The 16,177-nt window shown below is 65.3% G+C and overlaps 3 protein-coding genes across 5 annotated transcripts; 1 reads left to right on the top strand and 2 right to left on the bottom strand.

Annotated features, from left to right (window-relative positions):
- Window positions 1-279: 279 nt before the first annotated feature.
- On the top strand, window positions 280-7,046 carry ILK (integrin linked kinase). Its single transcript, XM_062625256.1, has 13 exons — window positions 280-423; window positions 1,637-1,736; window positions 2,688-2,853; window positions 3,801-3,896; window positions 3,991-4,087; window positions 4,164-4,247; window positions 4,339-4,424; window positions 4,688-4,797; window positions 5,126-5,253; window positions 5,413-5,534; window positions 5,615-5,714; window positions 6,197-6,327; window positions 6,500-7,046. Exons 2-13 carry the CDS (start codon window positions 1,648-1,650, stop codon window positions 6,647-6,649), a joined length of 1,359 nt encoding a protein of 452 aa, XP_062481240.1. The 5' UTR covers window positions 280-423; window positions 1,637-1,647; the 3' UTR covers window positions 6,650-7,046.
- Window positions 7,047-7,457: 411 nt separating this feature from the next.
- On the bottom strand, window positions 7,458-9,390 carry TAF10 (TATA-box binding protein associated factor 10). Of its 2 annotated transcripts, none has more exons than XM_062625257.1 (5): window positions 9,198-9,390; window positions 8,861-9,018; window positions 8,728-8,792; window positions 8,504-8,618; window positions 7,458-7,658 (listed from the first exon to the last, which is right to left on the bottom strand). In XM_062625257.1, the coding sequence occupies exons 1-5, from the start codon at window positions 9,373-9,375 to the stop codon at window positions 7,569-7,571; spliced, it is 606 nt and encodes a 201-aa protein (XP_062481241.1). In that variant the 5' UTR covers window positions 9,376-9,390; the 3' UTR covers window positions 7,458-7,568. The 2 variants fall into 2 exon arrangements, with proteins under 2 accessions (XP_062481241.1, XP_062481242.1); XM_062625258.1 differs by having other exon boundaries at window positions 9,191-9,344.
- A 73-nt stretch (window positions 9,391-9,463) lies between these two features.
- Window positions 9,464-15,697, bottom strand: TPP1 (tripeptidyl peptidase 1). 2 transcript variants are annotated; one of them, XM_062625254.1, is made up of 13 exons: window positions 15,612-15,694; window positions 15,311-15,400; window positions 15,104-15,243; window positions 14,871-15,021; window positions 13,967-14,088; window positions 13,375-13,568; window positions 12,941-13,139; window positions 11,076-11,264; window positions 10,846-10,918; window positions 10,477-10,597; window positions 10,223-10,381; window positions 9,995-10,132; window positions 9,464-9,640 (listed from the first exon to the last, which is right to left on the bottom strand). In XM_062625254.1, exons 1-13 carry the CDS (start codon window positions 15,620-15,622, stop codon window positions 9,479-9,481), a joined length of 1,749 nt encoding a protein of 582 aa, XP_062481238.1. In that variant the 5' UTR covers window positions 15,623-15,694; the 3' UTR covers window positions 9,464-9,478. The 2 variants fall into 2 exon arrangements, with proteins under 2 accessions (XP_062481238.1, XP_062481239.1); XM_062625255.1 differs by lacking the exons at window positions 12,941-13,139; window positions 13,967-14,088 and having other exon boundaries at window positions 15,612-15,697.
- Between the last annotated feature and the right edge of the window lie 480 nt (window positions 15,698-16,177).

Genomic DNA, 16,177 nt, shown 5'->3' with positions numbered 1-16,177 from the left:
GCACCGCTTGCCCCGCCCCCGAGCCCCGCTCGCCCCGCCCCCGAGCCCCACGCCCCGCCTCCGAGCCCCGCTCGCCCCGCCCCCGGAGCCCCACGCCCCTCCCCCGAGCCCCGCTCGCCCCGCCCCCGAGCCCCGCTCGCCCCGCCCCCGAGCCCCACGCCCCTCCCCCGAGCCCCGCTCGCCCCGCCCCCGGAGCCCCACGCCCCTCCCGTGCCCAGCGTCGTGCCCGGCCGCGCCGCTGCCGGTGCTCGGTGGCGGTGCCCAGTTCCCGCCCCCGGTTCCCGCCACGCCCCTTTGCCGTCGCGCGGAGCCCGGAGGCTGTGCGGCGTCCGTCCGGCAGGGGGCGCTGCGGCGTCCGTCCATGGGCGGAGCCCACGCGCTGTCCCGCGCCCGCGAGCCAGCGCCCTTCGGCGAGCGGAGCCGGTGAGAGCCGGGACCGGAGCGCAGCGGGGCGGGGGTGGGGAGGGGCCGGAGCGGGGCGGGGGGCAGGGAGCTGGGCCGGGGCCGCCGTTGGCGCCGACAGGGCCGGGCGGGGCTGGTGCGGGGGTGAGCGGGCAGCGGCTGCGGTTGGACGGGTCGGGAATGAGGCTGGGCCGGGCCCCGGTGCGGCGGGGCTGGGACACGGAGACGTTGGGGGTGGAGGGGGCAGAGGCTGTTGAAGCCATGGAGGACGGGCAGGACCCACTGAGGACAGGCAGGGACCCACTGAGAAAGGACAGAGCCACCGGCCCTGGGGCAGAGCCACCGGCCCTGGGGCAGAGCCACCGGCCCTGGGGCAGAGCCACCGGCCCTGGGGCTGTCAGGACCCGCAGGACGCGGGGCTGGGATGTGGGCAGAACTCCCCTGTCCTCGCAGCCACTGAGCCAGGATGACACCGCCGCTGCCCTGGCGGTGCTGGAGCCTCGCAGCGTTTGTGTCTCCTGCATCCCTCACCCAGCAGCCCGGGTCTCTCCCCGGGGTCAGCCGGGTCCGTCCTGCCCGTGTTTAACCCCTCACGGGTGTCTGTTGGGGACATGGTGCGCGGTCCGTGCCTGCACCCTCGCTGTGGGACTCGCTGAGGGCAGCCCCACGTCCCTGCTCGATGCTTCAGACCCTCAGGGAAATGAAGGCACGGCCGGAGCTCGGGGTGTTGCCAGAGGGCTGCTGTCATGGGCTGCTGTCCCCAGGGGGTTAAATCTGCAGCCGGGTGTTCTCTTTGCCGGTCTCCGGTGGTTTGAGGGGAGCTCCCGGCCCTTTGTGGTCCCAGCGGAGCGTGAGGCTGCGCCACATCCAGCCGAGGCTGGGCAGAGACAGGGCTCAGGATGGTCCGTGAGCGGTGGGATCCCATGGGGGTGGTGCTGGACGCCCCCGGGCACTGCGGCCACCGGCTGCGGCTGTGCCTCGCGATAAGCCCCCGGTGCCAAATGTGCTTCCTGGTGACACCGCAGCCCTGAGCTTCCCCTGCGGCGGCGGCTCCGTCCCGGCCTCCAGCGCTCCCACAGTGTTCCATAGAGCTGAGGAGGGAGCATGAGGCTCCTGTCCCGGGGGATGCCGCAGCCGAGGGGACGCCGTGTCCGGGTCCTGGGGCTGTGTGCGGGACAGGGGGGCAGCGAGCCCCGTGTGTGCCCCGTGTGCCCAAATCCCCGTGTCCGCACAGCGAGAGCCGCAATGGACGACATCTTCACGCAGTGCCGGGAGGGCAACGCGGTGGCCGTGCGCCTGTGGCTGGACAACACCGAGAATGACCTCAACCAGGGGTGAGCGGAGGGGGACTGGGACGGGGGCCGGGGCAGGGGCTGGACTTGGGCTCGCTTCCGCCCCACTCCGAGTCCCGGGAGCGGGTGGGATTCAGCTCCTCCCCGCCGGGAGGAAGTTACGGCATCGCTGTGGCACGGGCCGAGACCGCTGATCCTCCGGCCGTTTGGAGCCGAGGCTGCGCTGGGGGCGCTCGGGGGATGCCCCCGTCCCTGGGGTGGGGAACGGGGCTGGGTGAGCTCTTCCCATGGGAGCACGGCCCCGGGTTGACAGCAGGGCTGGAGCAGTGAGGGACGCTCCCGCCCATCCCACCGGTTCCGTGCCCCTGTGTCCTGCCCTGGGTCTGTCCTCCTGCTCCCGGGGCTCCCACAGGACCTCCCGTGTTTGGAGCTGACACCTCCATCGCTGTGGGCAGGCAGGTTCCTGCCGGGCCGTGGCAGCATCTTCCCTGAGCTCGTCCTGGACAAGGGACCTTCCCGTGGCCACATTTTTGTGTCCCTCCTGGGGGTCCCAGTCCCGCGGGTCATGCTGGGCACTCCTGGGGTGTTTGGTCGTGTCACAGAACCCCAGCCTGGTTTGGGTTGGAAGGGACCTTAAAGCTCCACCAGCTCCAACCCCTGCCACGGGCAGGGACACCTTCCACTGGAGCAGCTTGCTCCAAGCCCTGTACAGTGTGTGCCAGGGCCCTGCTGGGTTGGGGTGTCGGTTGCAGGGCAGAGGGAGCCGGGGGTGCCCCAGCCCTGCCGTGGGCCCCGGTCTCCTTTTAAGGCCCGGCCGGTCTCCTCCTCCCTTACTTGGCCAGGATGGAGCAAGGGGCCGGGGGAGGCGGGATCCAGGCTCTGGCTCCTGCCAGTGTCTGTGATTCATGGGAAGATGGGATTTGGCCTCGGGCTCCGGGGCCCCAGTGGGGATGGGAGAGCGCGGGAGGAGCCGTGTGCCTGCTGCCCCCGCAGGGATGACCACGGCTTCAGCCCGCTGCACTGGGCCTGCCGCGAGGGCCGTGCCAACGTGGTGGACATGCTCATCATGCGCGGGGCGCGCATCAACGTCATGAACCGCGGCGACGACACCCCCTTGCACCTGGCTGCGAGCCACGGCCACCGTGACATCGTGCAGAAGGTACCTGCAGCACCGCTGGCACCAGGAACTGGGCTGGGCTCTGGGTCAGGGAACCACAGAGCCAACCTGGCTGGTGGAGAGCAGGAGCATCCGGTGCAACCGCTCCCCAGCACTGCCAAGGCCACCACTGCCCCATGGCACTGAGGGCCTTGGCCACACAGGGTGTGAACCCTCGCAGGGCCGGTGCCTGCAGCCCTGCCCTGGGCAGCCTGTTCCAATGCCTGAGCACCCTTTGGGGCAGGAACTGTTCCTCAGCTCCATCTAAACCTGCCCTGGTGCAGCTTGAGGCCGTTTCCTCTTGTCCCATCCCTTGCTCCTTGGGAGCAGAGCCCAGCCCCTCCTGGCTCCATCCTCCTGTCAGGCACTTGTAGGCAGTGATCAGGTCCCCCCTGAGCCTTCTCTTCTCCAGCCTGAACCCCCCAGGTCCCTCAGCCCTTCCCCATCACACTTGGGCTTCAGGCCCTGCACCAGCTCCGCTGCTCTTCTCTGGCCCCACTCCAGCACCTCAGTGTCTCTCCTGTAGTGAGTGGCCCAGAGCTGAACACAGGATTCGAGGTGCAGCATCACCAGCGCCCAGTGCAGGGGCACAATCCCTGCCCTGGCCCTGCTGCCACACTGGTGCTGATCCGGGCCAGGATGCTGGGGGCTTCCTGGCTGCCTGGGCACAAGCTGCTCGTGTTCAGCTCCATGTCAGTATCCCCAGGTCCTTTCCCTCCAGGTCCACCCAGGGCTCTCTCCCCTTTGTCACCTCCTGGGTTCCTTGCCATGAAGTTGCTGTATCCCCACATCTGAGCTCCTTCACCCTCCCCACAGAAGCCCCTCCTCACCCTCAACTTGCTCCCAGACCTGGCCAGTGCCAGAGCAGGTGATGTGCTGGTGCTGCTGCAGGGCCTGGTGCTGGGGGGGGGACCTGCTCTTGATTGACAGGAACTGTCATCCTGCCCCAGCTGATCCAGTTCAAAGCAGACATCAACGCCGTGAACGAGCACGGGAACACACCACTGCACTATGCCTGCTTCTGGGGCCATGATCCAGTGGCAGAGGTGAGTGGAAGCGCTGGGACATGGGTGGGGAGGGGGAGAACGAGGCAGGAGGCTCAGCATGGCAAATGCTGATACCCGCTCCCTGCTCCCTCAGGACCTGGTGGGTAACGGGGCTTTGGTCAGCATCGCCAACAAGTACGGTGAGACACCCATGGACAAAGCCAAGCCACCGCTGCGGGAAGTCTTGAGAGGTAGGAGGTTCCCAGCACGGCGCGGCAGCCTCCGTGCCCCACACCGGCAGCGCTGCCAACCCCTTGTCCCCTGCAGAGCGCGCCGAGAAGCTGGGGCAGAGCCTCACCAAGATCCCCTACAAGGACACCTTTTGGAAGGGCACCACACGCACGCGCCCCAGTAAGGCCAGAGCCCTCCCGCTGGGCAGGGCTGTTCCCGGGGGGTGGGAAGGTCCCAGGCCCGCAGGCTCCATGCCCTCCTTTTCCCACAGGGAACGGGACTCTCAACAAACTCGCTGGAATCGACTTCAAGCAGCTCATCCTGAGCCAGAAACTCAACGAGAACCAGTCGGGGGAGGTGCGTGGCTGGGGGAGCGCTGCCTCCAGCAGAGCCCTGCTCCTGCTCCATCCCTGCTGGGTGCAGGGATGGGCATGGATGCCTCAGGGGGTCCCAGAGCCAGGCGCGGGGCTGGGCAGGCGCTGCTCTCGTGCTGTGTCACTGTCACCTCATGTCACTGTGCACCCATCCTGAGGACCCCATAGCCCCATGAAGGGGTGGGAGGTGCTCGGGGGCCGTGGGTCTTGCAGCAGTGTCTCCACTGTCTCCTCTGGTCCCTGCAGCTGTGGAAGGGGCGCTGGCAGGGCAATGACATCATCATCAAAATGCTCAAAATTCGTGACTGGACAACTCGGAAGAGCCGAGACTTCAACGAGGAATACCCGAAGCTGCGGTGAGCAGCAACCTTGTCTGCCCCAGGGCAGCAGCGCTTGAGGCCGGGCTCCGACATGGGCAGGACATGGCACAGGAGCTGTGCAGGGGGGCTGTGGGGAGCACCTGCCACCCTCAGGGCTGGTGCTTGCCCCTCAAAGGGTGCTCAGGCATTGGAACAGGCTGCCCAGGGCAGGGCTGCAGTCACCGTCCCTGCGAGTGCTCACACACCGGGGAGACGAGGCCTCAGTGCCATGGGGCAGTGGTGGCCTTGGCAGTGCTGGGAATGGTTGGACTGGGTGAGCCTGAAGCTCTTTCCCAACCTGGTTGATTCTACGATTCTCTTGCAGGATCTTCTCTCACCCCAATGTGTTACCGGTGCTGGGTGCCTGCCAGGCCCCCCCAGCGCCACATCCCATCATCATCAGCCACTGGATGCCCTATGGGTCCCTCTACAATGTGTTGCACGAGGGGACAAGTGAGTGCCCACAGGGATGACAGCACTGGCGCCTACAGCCGGTCTCCCCTTCTCTCTGGTGTGTTTAGGGTTTCTCCAGCTGCAACCCCAGCGCAGGGTGAGCTGGGTCCATGTCCCAGGGACTCTCCCCATGACATGTCACCTCCTCCCTCCCTGCAGACTTTGTGGTGGACCAGATGCAGGCGGTGAAATTCGCCTTTGACATTGCACGGGGCATGGCCTTCCTGCACACGCTGGAGCCGCTCATCCCGCGCCACCACCTCAACAGCCGCAGCATCATGGTGAGTGCCAGGGTCACGCAGTGCAGCCTGACCCCTGCAGGCACAGGCAGGGCTCCCTCTCACCAGTGTCCGCCCCCCAGATCGATGAGGACATGACGGCACGGATCAGCATGGCCGACGTCAAGTTCTCCTTCCAGTGCCCAGGCAGGATGTACGCGCCCGCCTGGGTGGCACCTGAAGGTGAGTGCCTGGCATCACCCCCTGGCCCTTCCTCACTCTCCTCACAGTGCCACAGAACCAGCTGGGCTGGGAAGGAGTCATCCAGTGCAACTGCTCCCAGCACTGCCAAGGCCACCACTGCCCCATGGCACTGAGGCCTCGCCTCCACGGGGTGTGAACCCTTGCAGGACGGTGACTGCAGCCCTGCCCTGAGCACCCTTTGGGGCAGGAATTGTTCCTCAGCTCCATCTAAACCTGCACTGTTGCAGCTTGAGGCCGTTTCCTCTTGTCCCCTCCCTTGTTCCTTGGGAGCAGAGCCCAGCCCCTCCTGGCTCCATCCTCCTGTCAGGCACAAGCTGCTCATGTTCAGCTCCGTCAATCGTATCCCCCTGTCCTTTCCCATGAGCAGTTTCCAGCCACAATTCCCCAGGCCTGGAGCAGTGCATGGGGTGGTTGTGGTGCAAGCACAGGACCCATCCAATCCTGCCCTGGGTTCCCTGCAGCCCTGCAGAAAAAGCCAGAAGAGATCAACAGGCGCTCAGCTGACATGTGGAGCTTCGCCGTGCTGCTGTGGGAGCTGGTGACGCGGGAGGTGCCCTTTGCAGACTTGTCCAACATGGAGATAGGCATGAAGGTGAGGAGAGGGTTCAGCAAAGGGCAGGGATAAGCCAGGAACAGGCAGCCCTTGGGGAGGAAGACCCACTGGCAGGGAGCCTGTTACCACCCCCTATCCCAGAGGTGTGGGCTCTGCACAGCCCACGCAGGGCCTGGATTTGGGATCCTGCCCCTCTCTTCCCCTGCTCAAGGTGGCCCTGGAGGGGCTGCGTCCCACCATCCCTCCCGGCATCTCCCCACACATCTGCAAGCTGATGAAGATCTGCATGAACGAGGACCCAGCCAAGCGCCCCAAGTTTGACATGATCGTGCCCATCCTGGAGAAGATGCAGGAGAAGTAGAGGGTGATGCCCCCCTGCGCTGCCACGCTTCCCCTACCACCCCCAAGTGCCTTCTCTAATCCAGTGCCGGGGGGAGCAGGGACCATCCCCCTCCCGCGCCAGCCACGGACACGGTACAGACACCACTGCCCTTGCCGGGGCCACGTCGCCAGCTCCAGGCACTTGCAGCACCAAGCCCAGGGCAGCACCTCCGCCCTCCCCAGAGCTGTGAGCAGCCGGGTCAGGAGGCCTGGCCATGGGCTCTGCTGCCCTGGGACTGGGCAGGGCGCTGGAGCTCTCCTCCCCAAGCAGCCAGGGGGCTCTGCCTGCTGCACACCCCGGGCTTTGCGCTTCACTCCCTGGTTTTCCATCCAGGCCACATGGAAAAGCCGTCAGCATCCCAAATAAACGTTTGTTACAAAGCTGCTGTGAAGGGTGCTTGGGGCGCAGGGAGGGTGGGAGATGGACAGGGGCTGCCAACATTCCACAGGGTCTGGGCTCTGCGGCTGTGCCAAACCTCCCCCAGTGCCGGGAGGGAGGCAGCGGGGCCATCAGCACCCTCCTCTCATGGGGGACAGGTCCAAGCTCTGGCTGCAGGGCTGTGCAGCACCCAAGCATCCTCTGGAGAGTCGAGAGATGCTTGGGTGGGAGAAACGTGGGCAGCCCTAGTCCCACCACACATTCCCTGCAGGCCCCTGGGGCAAGAATAAGCCTTCTGGGAAGGGCACAGGATGCAACTGGAACCAGTTGCCGAACCCCCTCCTCACCTTCCAAAGGCACAACAGTAACCTGTGGTGATGTGATGAGAACAGAGGCACTGGCCAGCAGCTTGTGCTGTTCCACTGCAGGCAGGGCAGGAGACAAGATGCTGCCCCTTCAAAACCCCCTCTGTTTAATGGCAGAGAAGTGACCTGAAGTTCCAGTGAATACCCCTCAGTCCTCATGTGAAATAATGGGGCTTTTTCACGTTGATGCCGTACTCCGCAAGCGCTGGTGTCAGGTCTTCCATGGTCAGTGTGTACTTCTTGTCCTGCAAGAACAAGGAGTGCTGTCAGTCCCAGCCGGGGCAACCCAAACTCCTCACACCCAGGAGGGTTTTGGTGTGACCTGCACAGGCCCCAGTACCATGAGCAGCTGCACACCCGGCTTTGGGTGTTCACAAGCTCCTATGTTTGCTTTGCTCTGCGCCCTCAGTGAGCAGAGAGAGGCCAAGTGCTGCTCCATTTTATAAAGAGAAATCCCATCGGGACCATCCTGAAGCCCTGACCCATGACAGGTGATGACTGGGAGAATCCCCAGAACCAGCCTCGTGCCCTGTTCATGTTCCTTCCCAAGTACAGAATCTTGGAATGGTTTGGGTTGAAGGGACCTCAAAGCTCCTCTAGCTCCAACCCCTGCCACGGGCAGGGACCCCTTCCACTGGAGCAATTTGCTCCAAGCCCCTGTGTTCAACCTGGCCTTGAACACTGCCAGGGATGGGGCAGCCCCAGCTTCTCTGGGCACCCTGTGCCAGCACCTCAGCACCCTCACAGGGAAGAGCTTCTGCCTTAGATGTAACATGAACTTCCCGTTTCAGGTCCCTTGTCCTACTGCTATAATCCTCAGAGTTCTAGTTGCTGTCAGAGGCAGGACAGGACACAAGGTGTGGCTGTTCACACATTCCGTGAAGCCTCCAAAGCCTATCCCATAAATCCTGCCCACCTCATTCCCTCACAGCACCACTTTGCCAGCAGCACAGCCTTGGGCTATTCATGTGCTGTTCTTTCAAAGGCACAGCAGACTGCAGACGTTCTGCACGTCTCAGTGCCCACTGGGGGCTCTTTGAGACGGTCCAGCCCTGGGGAATGCTTTCCCCATCCAAGTGGCTACTCCCACCTTGCTCTTGCTGCGGGAGCTGCCCGAGGCCGTGCCCTTCATCTTGCAGTGCTGCAGAGCGTCGTTGGCGATGTCCGAGATGAACTTCTGTGCAGCCAGAGAGATGAGGCGGATGCTGCGGGGCGAGACGGGACCAGAGCTGCAGAGGGAGCCACGGGGGACACCCCCGGGGACTGGAGCCCTGCCGGGACCTGGCGGCCGCGCCCCTCCCCGCGGCCACTCACATGCGCGGGTCCGAGGCCTCGAATCCCGCCCGGTTGAGGTAATACCCGGTGACGGCGTCTGGGATCTGCAGGAGAGAGAGGCGGGAGGAACAGGGCCGCCCCCGGCGCCAGCCCCCCCCCGGCGCGCCCGTACCGTCGGTGTGTAATCCTCCAGCTGCATGAGGAAGTCCACCAGCGGCGTGGTGGACACCACCGGCTTCACGTCGCCGTTGGCCACGCCGGGCGGCACGTAAACCCCGTTGGACATGGTCCCCTCAGGCGGGGCCGCGGCCACCGCCGCCGACACGGGGCCTGTGGGCACAGCGCTCAGCGGGCGGCCGAACCCCCCGGGCCTGCCCCGGACCCCCGCGTCCCCGGCCCGCGCTCCCCCGGGGATCGGCCGCTGCCCTCCGCTCCCCCGCTCCCGGCCCGGCCGCGCTCCCCGGGCCCCCTCCCGCCCGCCGCGCCCGGCCCCGCACCGCACCGCCCACCGCGCCCGGGGCCGCCCCGGGGCCGCTGCCGGGGCTCGCTTTGCTGTCGGCGGGAGCGGGCGGCGCAGGGGCGGCCGGAGCCGACGGGTCGGCCTCGGCGCTGCCGCTCATCGCCCGCCGCCGCGCAGCACCGGCACCGCCCACCGCCGCTGCGCCTGCGCGCAGCCTGCGGCCCCATTGGCTCCGCCACTCCGTCCCGCCCACCTCGTCACCCCATTGGCCCCACCCGCTCGCCTCGTCGCCGGGCACAGACTCGGACGCGCGGGCGCAGAGCGGTGCGTTTATTGCTGGCGCCCCCTGGCGGCGCCGGTGAGCAGCGCCCGCAGCAGCCGCGGGAAGTTGGGGGAGCCGCAGCCCGTGACCGGGTCCCAGCCGGGGCCGGCGCAGAAGCCCTGTCCCTGCACGGCGCCGTCCAGGCACGACACGTGGCAGCCCTGCGTCACCTGCAGGGACAGCCCTCACTGACCGAGCACCGCCGGCCCGGACCGAGCCCCTGCGGACACCCGGACCCCGGCCCCCCACCCCGCGGAGCGCGCCCCCGGACCCAGCACCGTGGGACAGCAGCTTCATGCCCCCGGCCCTGGCAGCAGCAGCCCCGGGATGGGCCCAGCACCCACTCCACGAGCCGCCCCCCCCCCCGCCAGCCCCAGCCCAATGGCCACTTCCTCACCGTAGCCCCCAGCCCTGGCCCCACGGCCCCCCTTGCAGCCCCAGTGCCCCCCAGCAGCCCCGGCCCCCTGGCCCCACAGCTGCCCCGGCTCCCCAGCACCCAACATACACCCTCCTGCCCAGCTCACATCATAGAGCGCGTCTTCGTGGCCCTGCTCCCGCAGCTGGTACAACGCGGGGTTCAGGAAGCCGAGGGGCGCAAGCCCCTGCTGCAGCCGCCGGTCGTTGATCAGAGCCACCATGCCTCCCACCACCGGCGTGGACGCCTGCGGCACAAGCGAGGAGTTGGAGCAGATGGACGTGAGCACCAAAGCACCTCAGCACCCGGCAGCTTGGCCGCAGGTCCACATCCTCACCGAGGTCCCCGACACCCAGGGCAGGGGGATGCGGTTTGTCACCACCCAGTAGTTGTCCGAGAGGGCAGCCAGGTCAGGGTAGGCTCGGCCACTGCTGTTATAGTAGGAGCTGGGTGGCAGCTTCGGAGTCGACCGCAGAAACTGCCCCACGGCAGCGGCCTGGGGACAGGACAAGGGCTCAGCTCCAGACCCTGGAGCCCCCATCACCTCACTGAGCACCCCAAGGCCTGGCTGCAGCCCCAGTGCTGCCTCACCTGGTACTGGGGCATGGGGAAGACGTTGCTGAAGCCACCGCCGCTGATGTAGTCGGTCACCTCAGCTGTCACCAGGAAGGGGTTCTTGAAGGTTGTTCCACCCACAGTGGTGACATAGGGGCTGGGGGAACATGGGGGGCACTGCAGGATCACCCCACACACCACCCACTCCCAGCGCTCCCAGCTCCAGTCTCTGAGTGTCCCCAGGCAGGTCACTGGGGTGACCCCCAGGAGTCTCCACAGCAGCTCAAAACCAGCCCTATGCTGGCACTGGCCCAAGCTGGGGCTCCAAGTACCACCAGCAGCAGCAGAGGCTCTGTGTGGAGACCCAGACCTCCACAGGACCCATGTTCTTCTCCCCACATCTACCTGGAGGCTGGAAAGCTGGGGCGGAACGTGTGGTTCCCACTGCGCACCCTCCTGCACCCCGCACCATCATCACCTGCTGGCACAGACGGAGGGGGTTATCCCAGACAGCATTCCTGGGGGATCCCGGCTGCCCAGGGGCAGAAAATCCCAACCATGGAACTCCCCAGTGCACTGGGATGCTTGGATGAACTCGCACCAGCACTGCTACCAGCACCGGCACCAGCACGCACCAGAGGCAAAGAGGATGGTCAAGCCACGAGCAGCCGCCTTCATGAACTCCACGTTGATGCGCTCCATGTAGGCCACCGAGAGGCTGTCCTCGTCGTCCCCGTAGCTGACAGAGTGCACCCAGGGCAATGAGGACATGTTGCTGAGCAGCAGCAGCCAGGCCAGGAAGGGCTCCTGGCTCTCGTGTCTCCCTGCAGACACATGGGGAGGAAAGTTCAGCTCCTTGGACCACAAGACTCGAGGAGACATGAGGGATAAAAGGGGGTGAGCATGCCTCAGCAGCACCACCAGCACCAGGAGCTGAATCTTACAATCATGGAATCACAGACTGGTTTGTGTTGAAGGGACCCTAAAGCCCATCCAGCCCCAACCCCTGCCCCGGGCAGGGACACCTTCCACTGGAGAAGCTTGCTCCAAGCCCCTGTGTCCAGCCTGCCCTTGAACACTGCCAGCGATGGGGCAGCCACAGCTTCTCTGGGCACCCTGTGCCAGCGCCTCAGCACCCTCACAGGGAAGAGCTTCTGCCTAAGAGCTCAGCTCAGTCTCCCCTCGGGTAGGTTAAAGCCATTCCCCTTGGCCTGTCCCTACAGGCCCTTGTCCCAAGCCCCTCTCCAGCTTTCCTGCAGCCCCTTTAGGCACTGGAGCTGCTCTCAGGTCTCTCCTTCAGGAGCCTTCTCTTCTCCAGGCTGCCCCAGCCCAGCTCTCTCAGCCTGGCTCCAGAGCAGAGCTGCTCCAGCCCTCACAGCAGCTCCATGGCTTCCTCTGGCCTCGCTCCAACAGCTCCATGTCCCTCCTGTGCTGTTGCCCCAGAGCTTGATCAGGACTGCAGAGGGGGTCTCTCCATAGTGGAGCAGAGGGGCAGGATCCCCTACCTGAGCTGCTGCTCACGCTCTGGGGGTGCACCCAGCACACAGGAGGGGTTCTGGGCTCAAGCTCTCACTGAAGCTGGGTCATGGGGAGCTTCTCCTCACCCAATACCCCAAGTCCTTCTCCTCAGGGCTGCTCCATCCAGTCTCTGCTCCTGGAAGGATGATTCCACCTCCACCTGCCCAAGGCCTCTCATCCCTCTCCATGAGGTGGGAGCAGAGCCCTCCCCTCTTGGCTGCTCACATTCTGCTGGGAGGGCAGAGCTGCCAGGCCTCAGGGCACCCCCGCTCCTGTTCAGCCAGTTTTTGATCTGGAACAGATGACACCACAGGCCCTGCTGGTGCAGGCTGTTTTGCAAGCCTGGTTTTACAGATTCCTTCCCCTCCTCCATCCTCCGCACCGACAGATTCAACCTTCAGCCCCAAGGAAGCAGAAAAAGTAACAGTAGGACAGGGTCGCTGTGCTCTCGCCCCATGGAAAAGGAGCAGAGTGGGGTAATGCTTTACACTGTGTACTTGAGGTGTGGAAGTGCCTGTTACAGGATAGAGTTCACACCATCTCAAAAGCAGCTATACAAACTTGTGCAATGATTTCCCTGCGAGCAATTAGATACCAGCAGCAGCCCCAACTTTGGAAGCCCACAAGGTCCCTCCCTGTCATATGTGGGAAAGCATTTTGCTAGGCTCATCTCAGCAGCATGAGCTGTACCTGCCCCATCCCTGGCAGTGTTCAAGGCCAGGTTGGACACAGGGGCTTGGAGCAAGCTGCTCCAGTGGAAGGGGTCCCTGCCCGTGGCAGGGGTTGGAGCTGGAGGAGCTTTAAGGTCCCTTCAACCCAACCCAGTCTGGGATGATGATTCCATGGTGCACCACAGCAGCTCATGTGTGTTTGGGCAGACACCAGCAGAGTGATGCTCCCTCAGCACAGGCACTTGTGCTGGTGCTGCAGCAGTGGGATGCATGGAAGCAGTCACAGGACATCCCTGGTAGGGGAGCAGTACCTGCATTGCTGAAGACCCACGTGGAGATGTTGGCACCCGTGCTCATGATGTATTCCACATCCAGGCTGGCCTCCAGCCCAGCCTTGCCCATGCCCTGGTGCCCAATGACTCGGTCAACCTGAGTGCGGTGGCTAAAGCTGCTGCCAAAGAGCTTCATGAACTCGGCCACGTCAGCCTGGTGGAAGTACTGCTCCAGGAACTGTGGGACAAGGGAAGGACAAGCGGCCTCTCATTTTCTCTTGAGAAATTGAGTTGTTTTTCTCCCCACTTCGAAGCTGCCCCAGAGGTCCCACGAAGCTCGAGCCCACCAAGTGCTCCCACCAGCCCCTGAGGAAGCCCCCCCGCTGCCCTGGGACCAGCACAGCAGGGAAGTGCTGGAGACGCATCAATGGCTGGAATTCCCTATGGAATTCCCTACCAGCTCTACCAGTTACCTGGGCACAGGCCTGGCTGTTGTTTGGCAGAAGCCCGACGTCTTCCTTCGTCATGTTGTATCTCTGACGAAGGATGGAAGGTGTCACTCCCAGGTGGAAAGCTGCTCTCCCTCCACGGTGCTGCTCCAGCTCCTTCTTGATCCAGGCTCTGCTGACCATCTTTCTCTCTGCAGGGAACCGATGCAGGCCACCCACTGGTGCACAAACAAGCAGGAAAAGAAGTGGCTGTTAGAGCCCAGAGCTGCAGCAGGGTGGTATCATGGTCCCTTGGCTTGCCCTTCACCATCTTCACTCAGGCTTTGTGTCCCACAGGGGTTGCCATCCCCTGCAGGACCTGACAGGAGGAGGGAAGCTGGACGCCGGCACAGGTTGTTTTTCCATAGAATCTGTGGCTTCAAGCCCCATCCAACCTGGCCTTGAACACTGTCAGGGATGGGGCACGCACAAAGCCCCTCAGGGGGCCCAGAGCAGCCTGGAGGCCCTGCTCCTGCCCTTCGGAACACTGCCGTGGTCAGTCCTGGCTGCTCAATGCTGTAGCCTCCCTCCCCCTGCCCAGGCAGTGGGAACTCAGGGCTCCCCGTGCAGGACGTACCAAAGTCAAGGTGCTCCGCCAGCTCCGTGGGGACTGTGTAGGGGCGCGGGGAGCGCACAACGCTGCGCTGCCCCTTCACGTACCGGTGGAACTCTGCCCCTGGCAGGACACGCTCGGCCGTGCTGCAGCACAGGGACAGCCACACACAGGGTCAGCGCCTGCCCCTGGCCCCGTCCCACCCTCCCGCTGCTGGGACCCACAGCACAGGCAAAGCAAAGACCTTCGTCCATACGTGACCGCCCTCACCAAACCCAGCCAGAGCTCTGCCCCTGCAGCTCTATTCCATGTCCTGCAGAGGGGACTCCGCAGCCCCACAGAAGGCAAAAACAGGTGTGGGGCTGGCCCAAACCCCTAACAGACCCGCATGCTTTGTTCCCAGCACCCTGTGTCATTGGCTGACTCTCCCAGCACTGGGACTGGGCATCCAGGCAGCCACATTATGGCCATGGAGCCCTCAGGCCCAGGAAGAAAAGCAGCTCAGCCCTCCACTGCAGAGCCCAGGGAAAGAGAGCTGCAGCGGGAAGGGGAAGGTCTGTCTGCTTCTGTCTTGGTGGGAAGGGCAGCCATGGAATCACAGAATGGTTTGTGCTAGAAAGGACCCTAAAGCTCCTCCAGTCCCAACCCCCTGCCATGGGCACGGACCCCTTCCCCTGGAGCAGCTTGCTCCAAGCCCCTGTGTCCAACCTGCCCTTGAACACTGCCAGGGATGGGGCAGCCACAGCTTCTCTGGGCACCCTGTGCCAGCGCCTCAGCACCCTCACAGGGAAGAGCTTCTGCCTAAGAGCTCAGCTCAGTCTCCCCTCGGGCAGGTTAAAGCCATTCCCCTTGGCCTGGCCCTCCAGGCCCTTGTCCCAAGCCCCTCTCCAGGTTTCCTGCAGCCCCGCTGGGCATGGGAAGGTCTCACCTTGCTGGCATGCGACACTCCAGAAAATCCAGGGTGGCGACACTCCTGCAGGTCTCAACACCGTGTCCCTGCAGCCACTTCAGCACCACCATGAGCGTGGCTGTGGATGGCTGGACGAGGTCTCGCACGTGCTCCAGGGACAGGTACTGGCCTGTGAGGCAGAGCTGGGGTCAGAGCACCTCCCTGCAGGGCACGGTCACTACCGCATCGTGGTGACAGGTGACAGCCGTTACCGTATCGTGACGAGCGCGGGTCCGACACGGCCTCGACGACCCGGGCCAGGCGCTGCAGGCCGCGCTGCCGCAGCGCGAACGTCAGCTGCACGTCGTGCCCGGGCTCCACGCGGCCGGTGTGCGCCCAGCCCGGGGGGACGCTGCGGGCGGGCCGTGAGCGGCAGCCGGGCTCCCGCGCCCCGGCCCCGCCCCCAGCCCGGCACCTACCGGAACTGCTGCTCCCGCTCCAGCACCGGCCCCGCGGCGCAGCTCCAGGCGGCCGCGCACAGCACCAGCGCGGCGGGGAGACCCCGGTACCTGCAACAGGCGGTCAGGGGACAGCGGCACGGGCGCGGCCTCGGGACACTCGGGCATTGCCGGCTGCCCGCCCGTCCTCCCGCCCCCGGGCTGGGGAACCCCTCCTGACCGCCGTCACCTCCGCACCGGGGACCCCGCCGCCCGACCCCCCCCCCGTCCCCGAGCTCTCCCGCCCCCCGTCACCCCGGTCCGGACACCCCGGCCCCGGTACCCCGGCGCCATCCTGCCGCCTCCCGCTGCAGCGACCCGATCACGTGTGCGGGCGCATGATTCCAGTCACATGAAGAGGCCCAAACATCTGTCACGTGATGGGCGGGGCCTGGGACCCGGCAGGCGGTGGCGGTGGGCGGTAGCGGGCGGGGGCGGGCTCTGGGCTCGGGCGGGCTCCGGGCATGGGCGCTCGCCAACGGGGCCGCGCCGGCAGTGCCGGGGCGGGCTGGGATCACGGCCCGGCAGTGGGGGCCCGGAGGGGCTGCTCGCGCACGGTACCGGTCGGGGGGTACGGCAGGGGCCATGTGGGGCTGGTGGTTCCAGGCTGGGCCCCATTTATAGAATCCCAGACTGGTTTGTGTTGGAAGGAACCTTAACACTCCTCCAGTTCCAACCCCTGCCACGGGCAGGGACCCCTTCCACTGGAGCAGCTTGCTCCAAGCCCCTGTGTCCAACCTGGCCTTGAACACTGCCAGGGATGGGGCAGCCACAGCTTCTCTGGGCACCCTGTGCCAGCGCCTCAGCACCCTCACAGGGAAGAGCTTGTGCCTTAGATCTCACCTGAAT

Source organism: Pezoporus occidentalis, unplaced genomic scaffold, assembly GCF_034315485.1.
Source record: "Pezoporus occidentalis ecotype Australia unplaced genomic scaffold, CSIRO_AGI_Poc_V1 ctg279, whole genome shotgun sequence".
Classification (NCBI taxonomy): Eukaryota; Metazoa; Chordata; class Aves; order Psittaciformes; family Psittacidae; genus Pezoporus; species Pezoporus occidentalis.
Note: the sequence above shows the minus strand (reverse complement) of the source record. Positions and strands in the feature narration are given on the sequence as shown.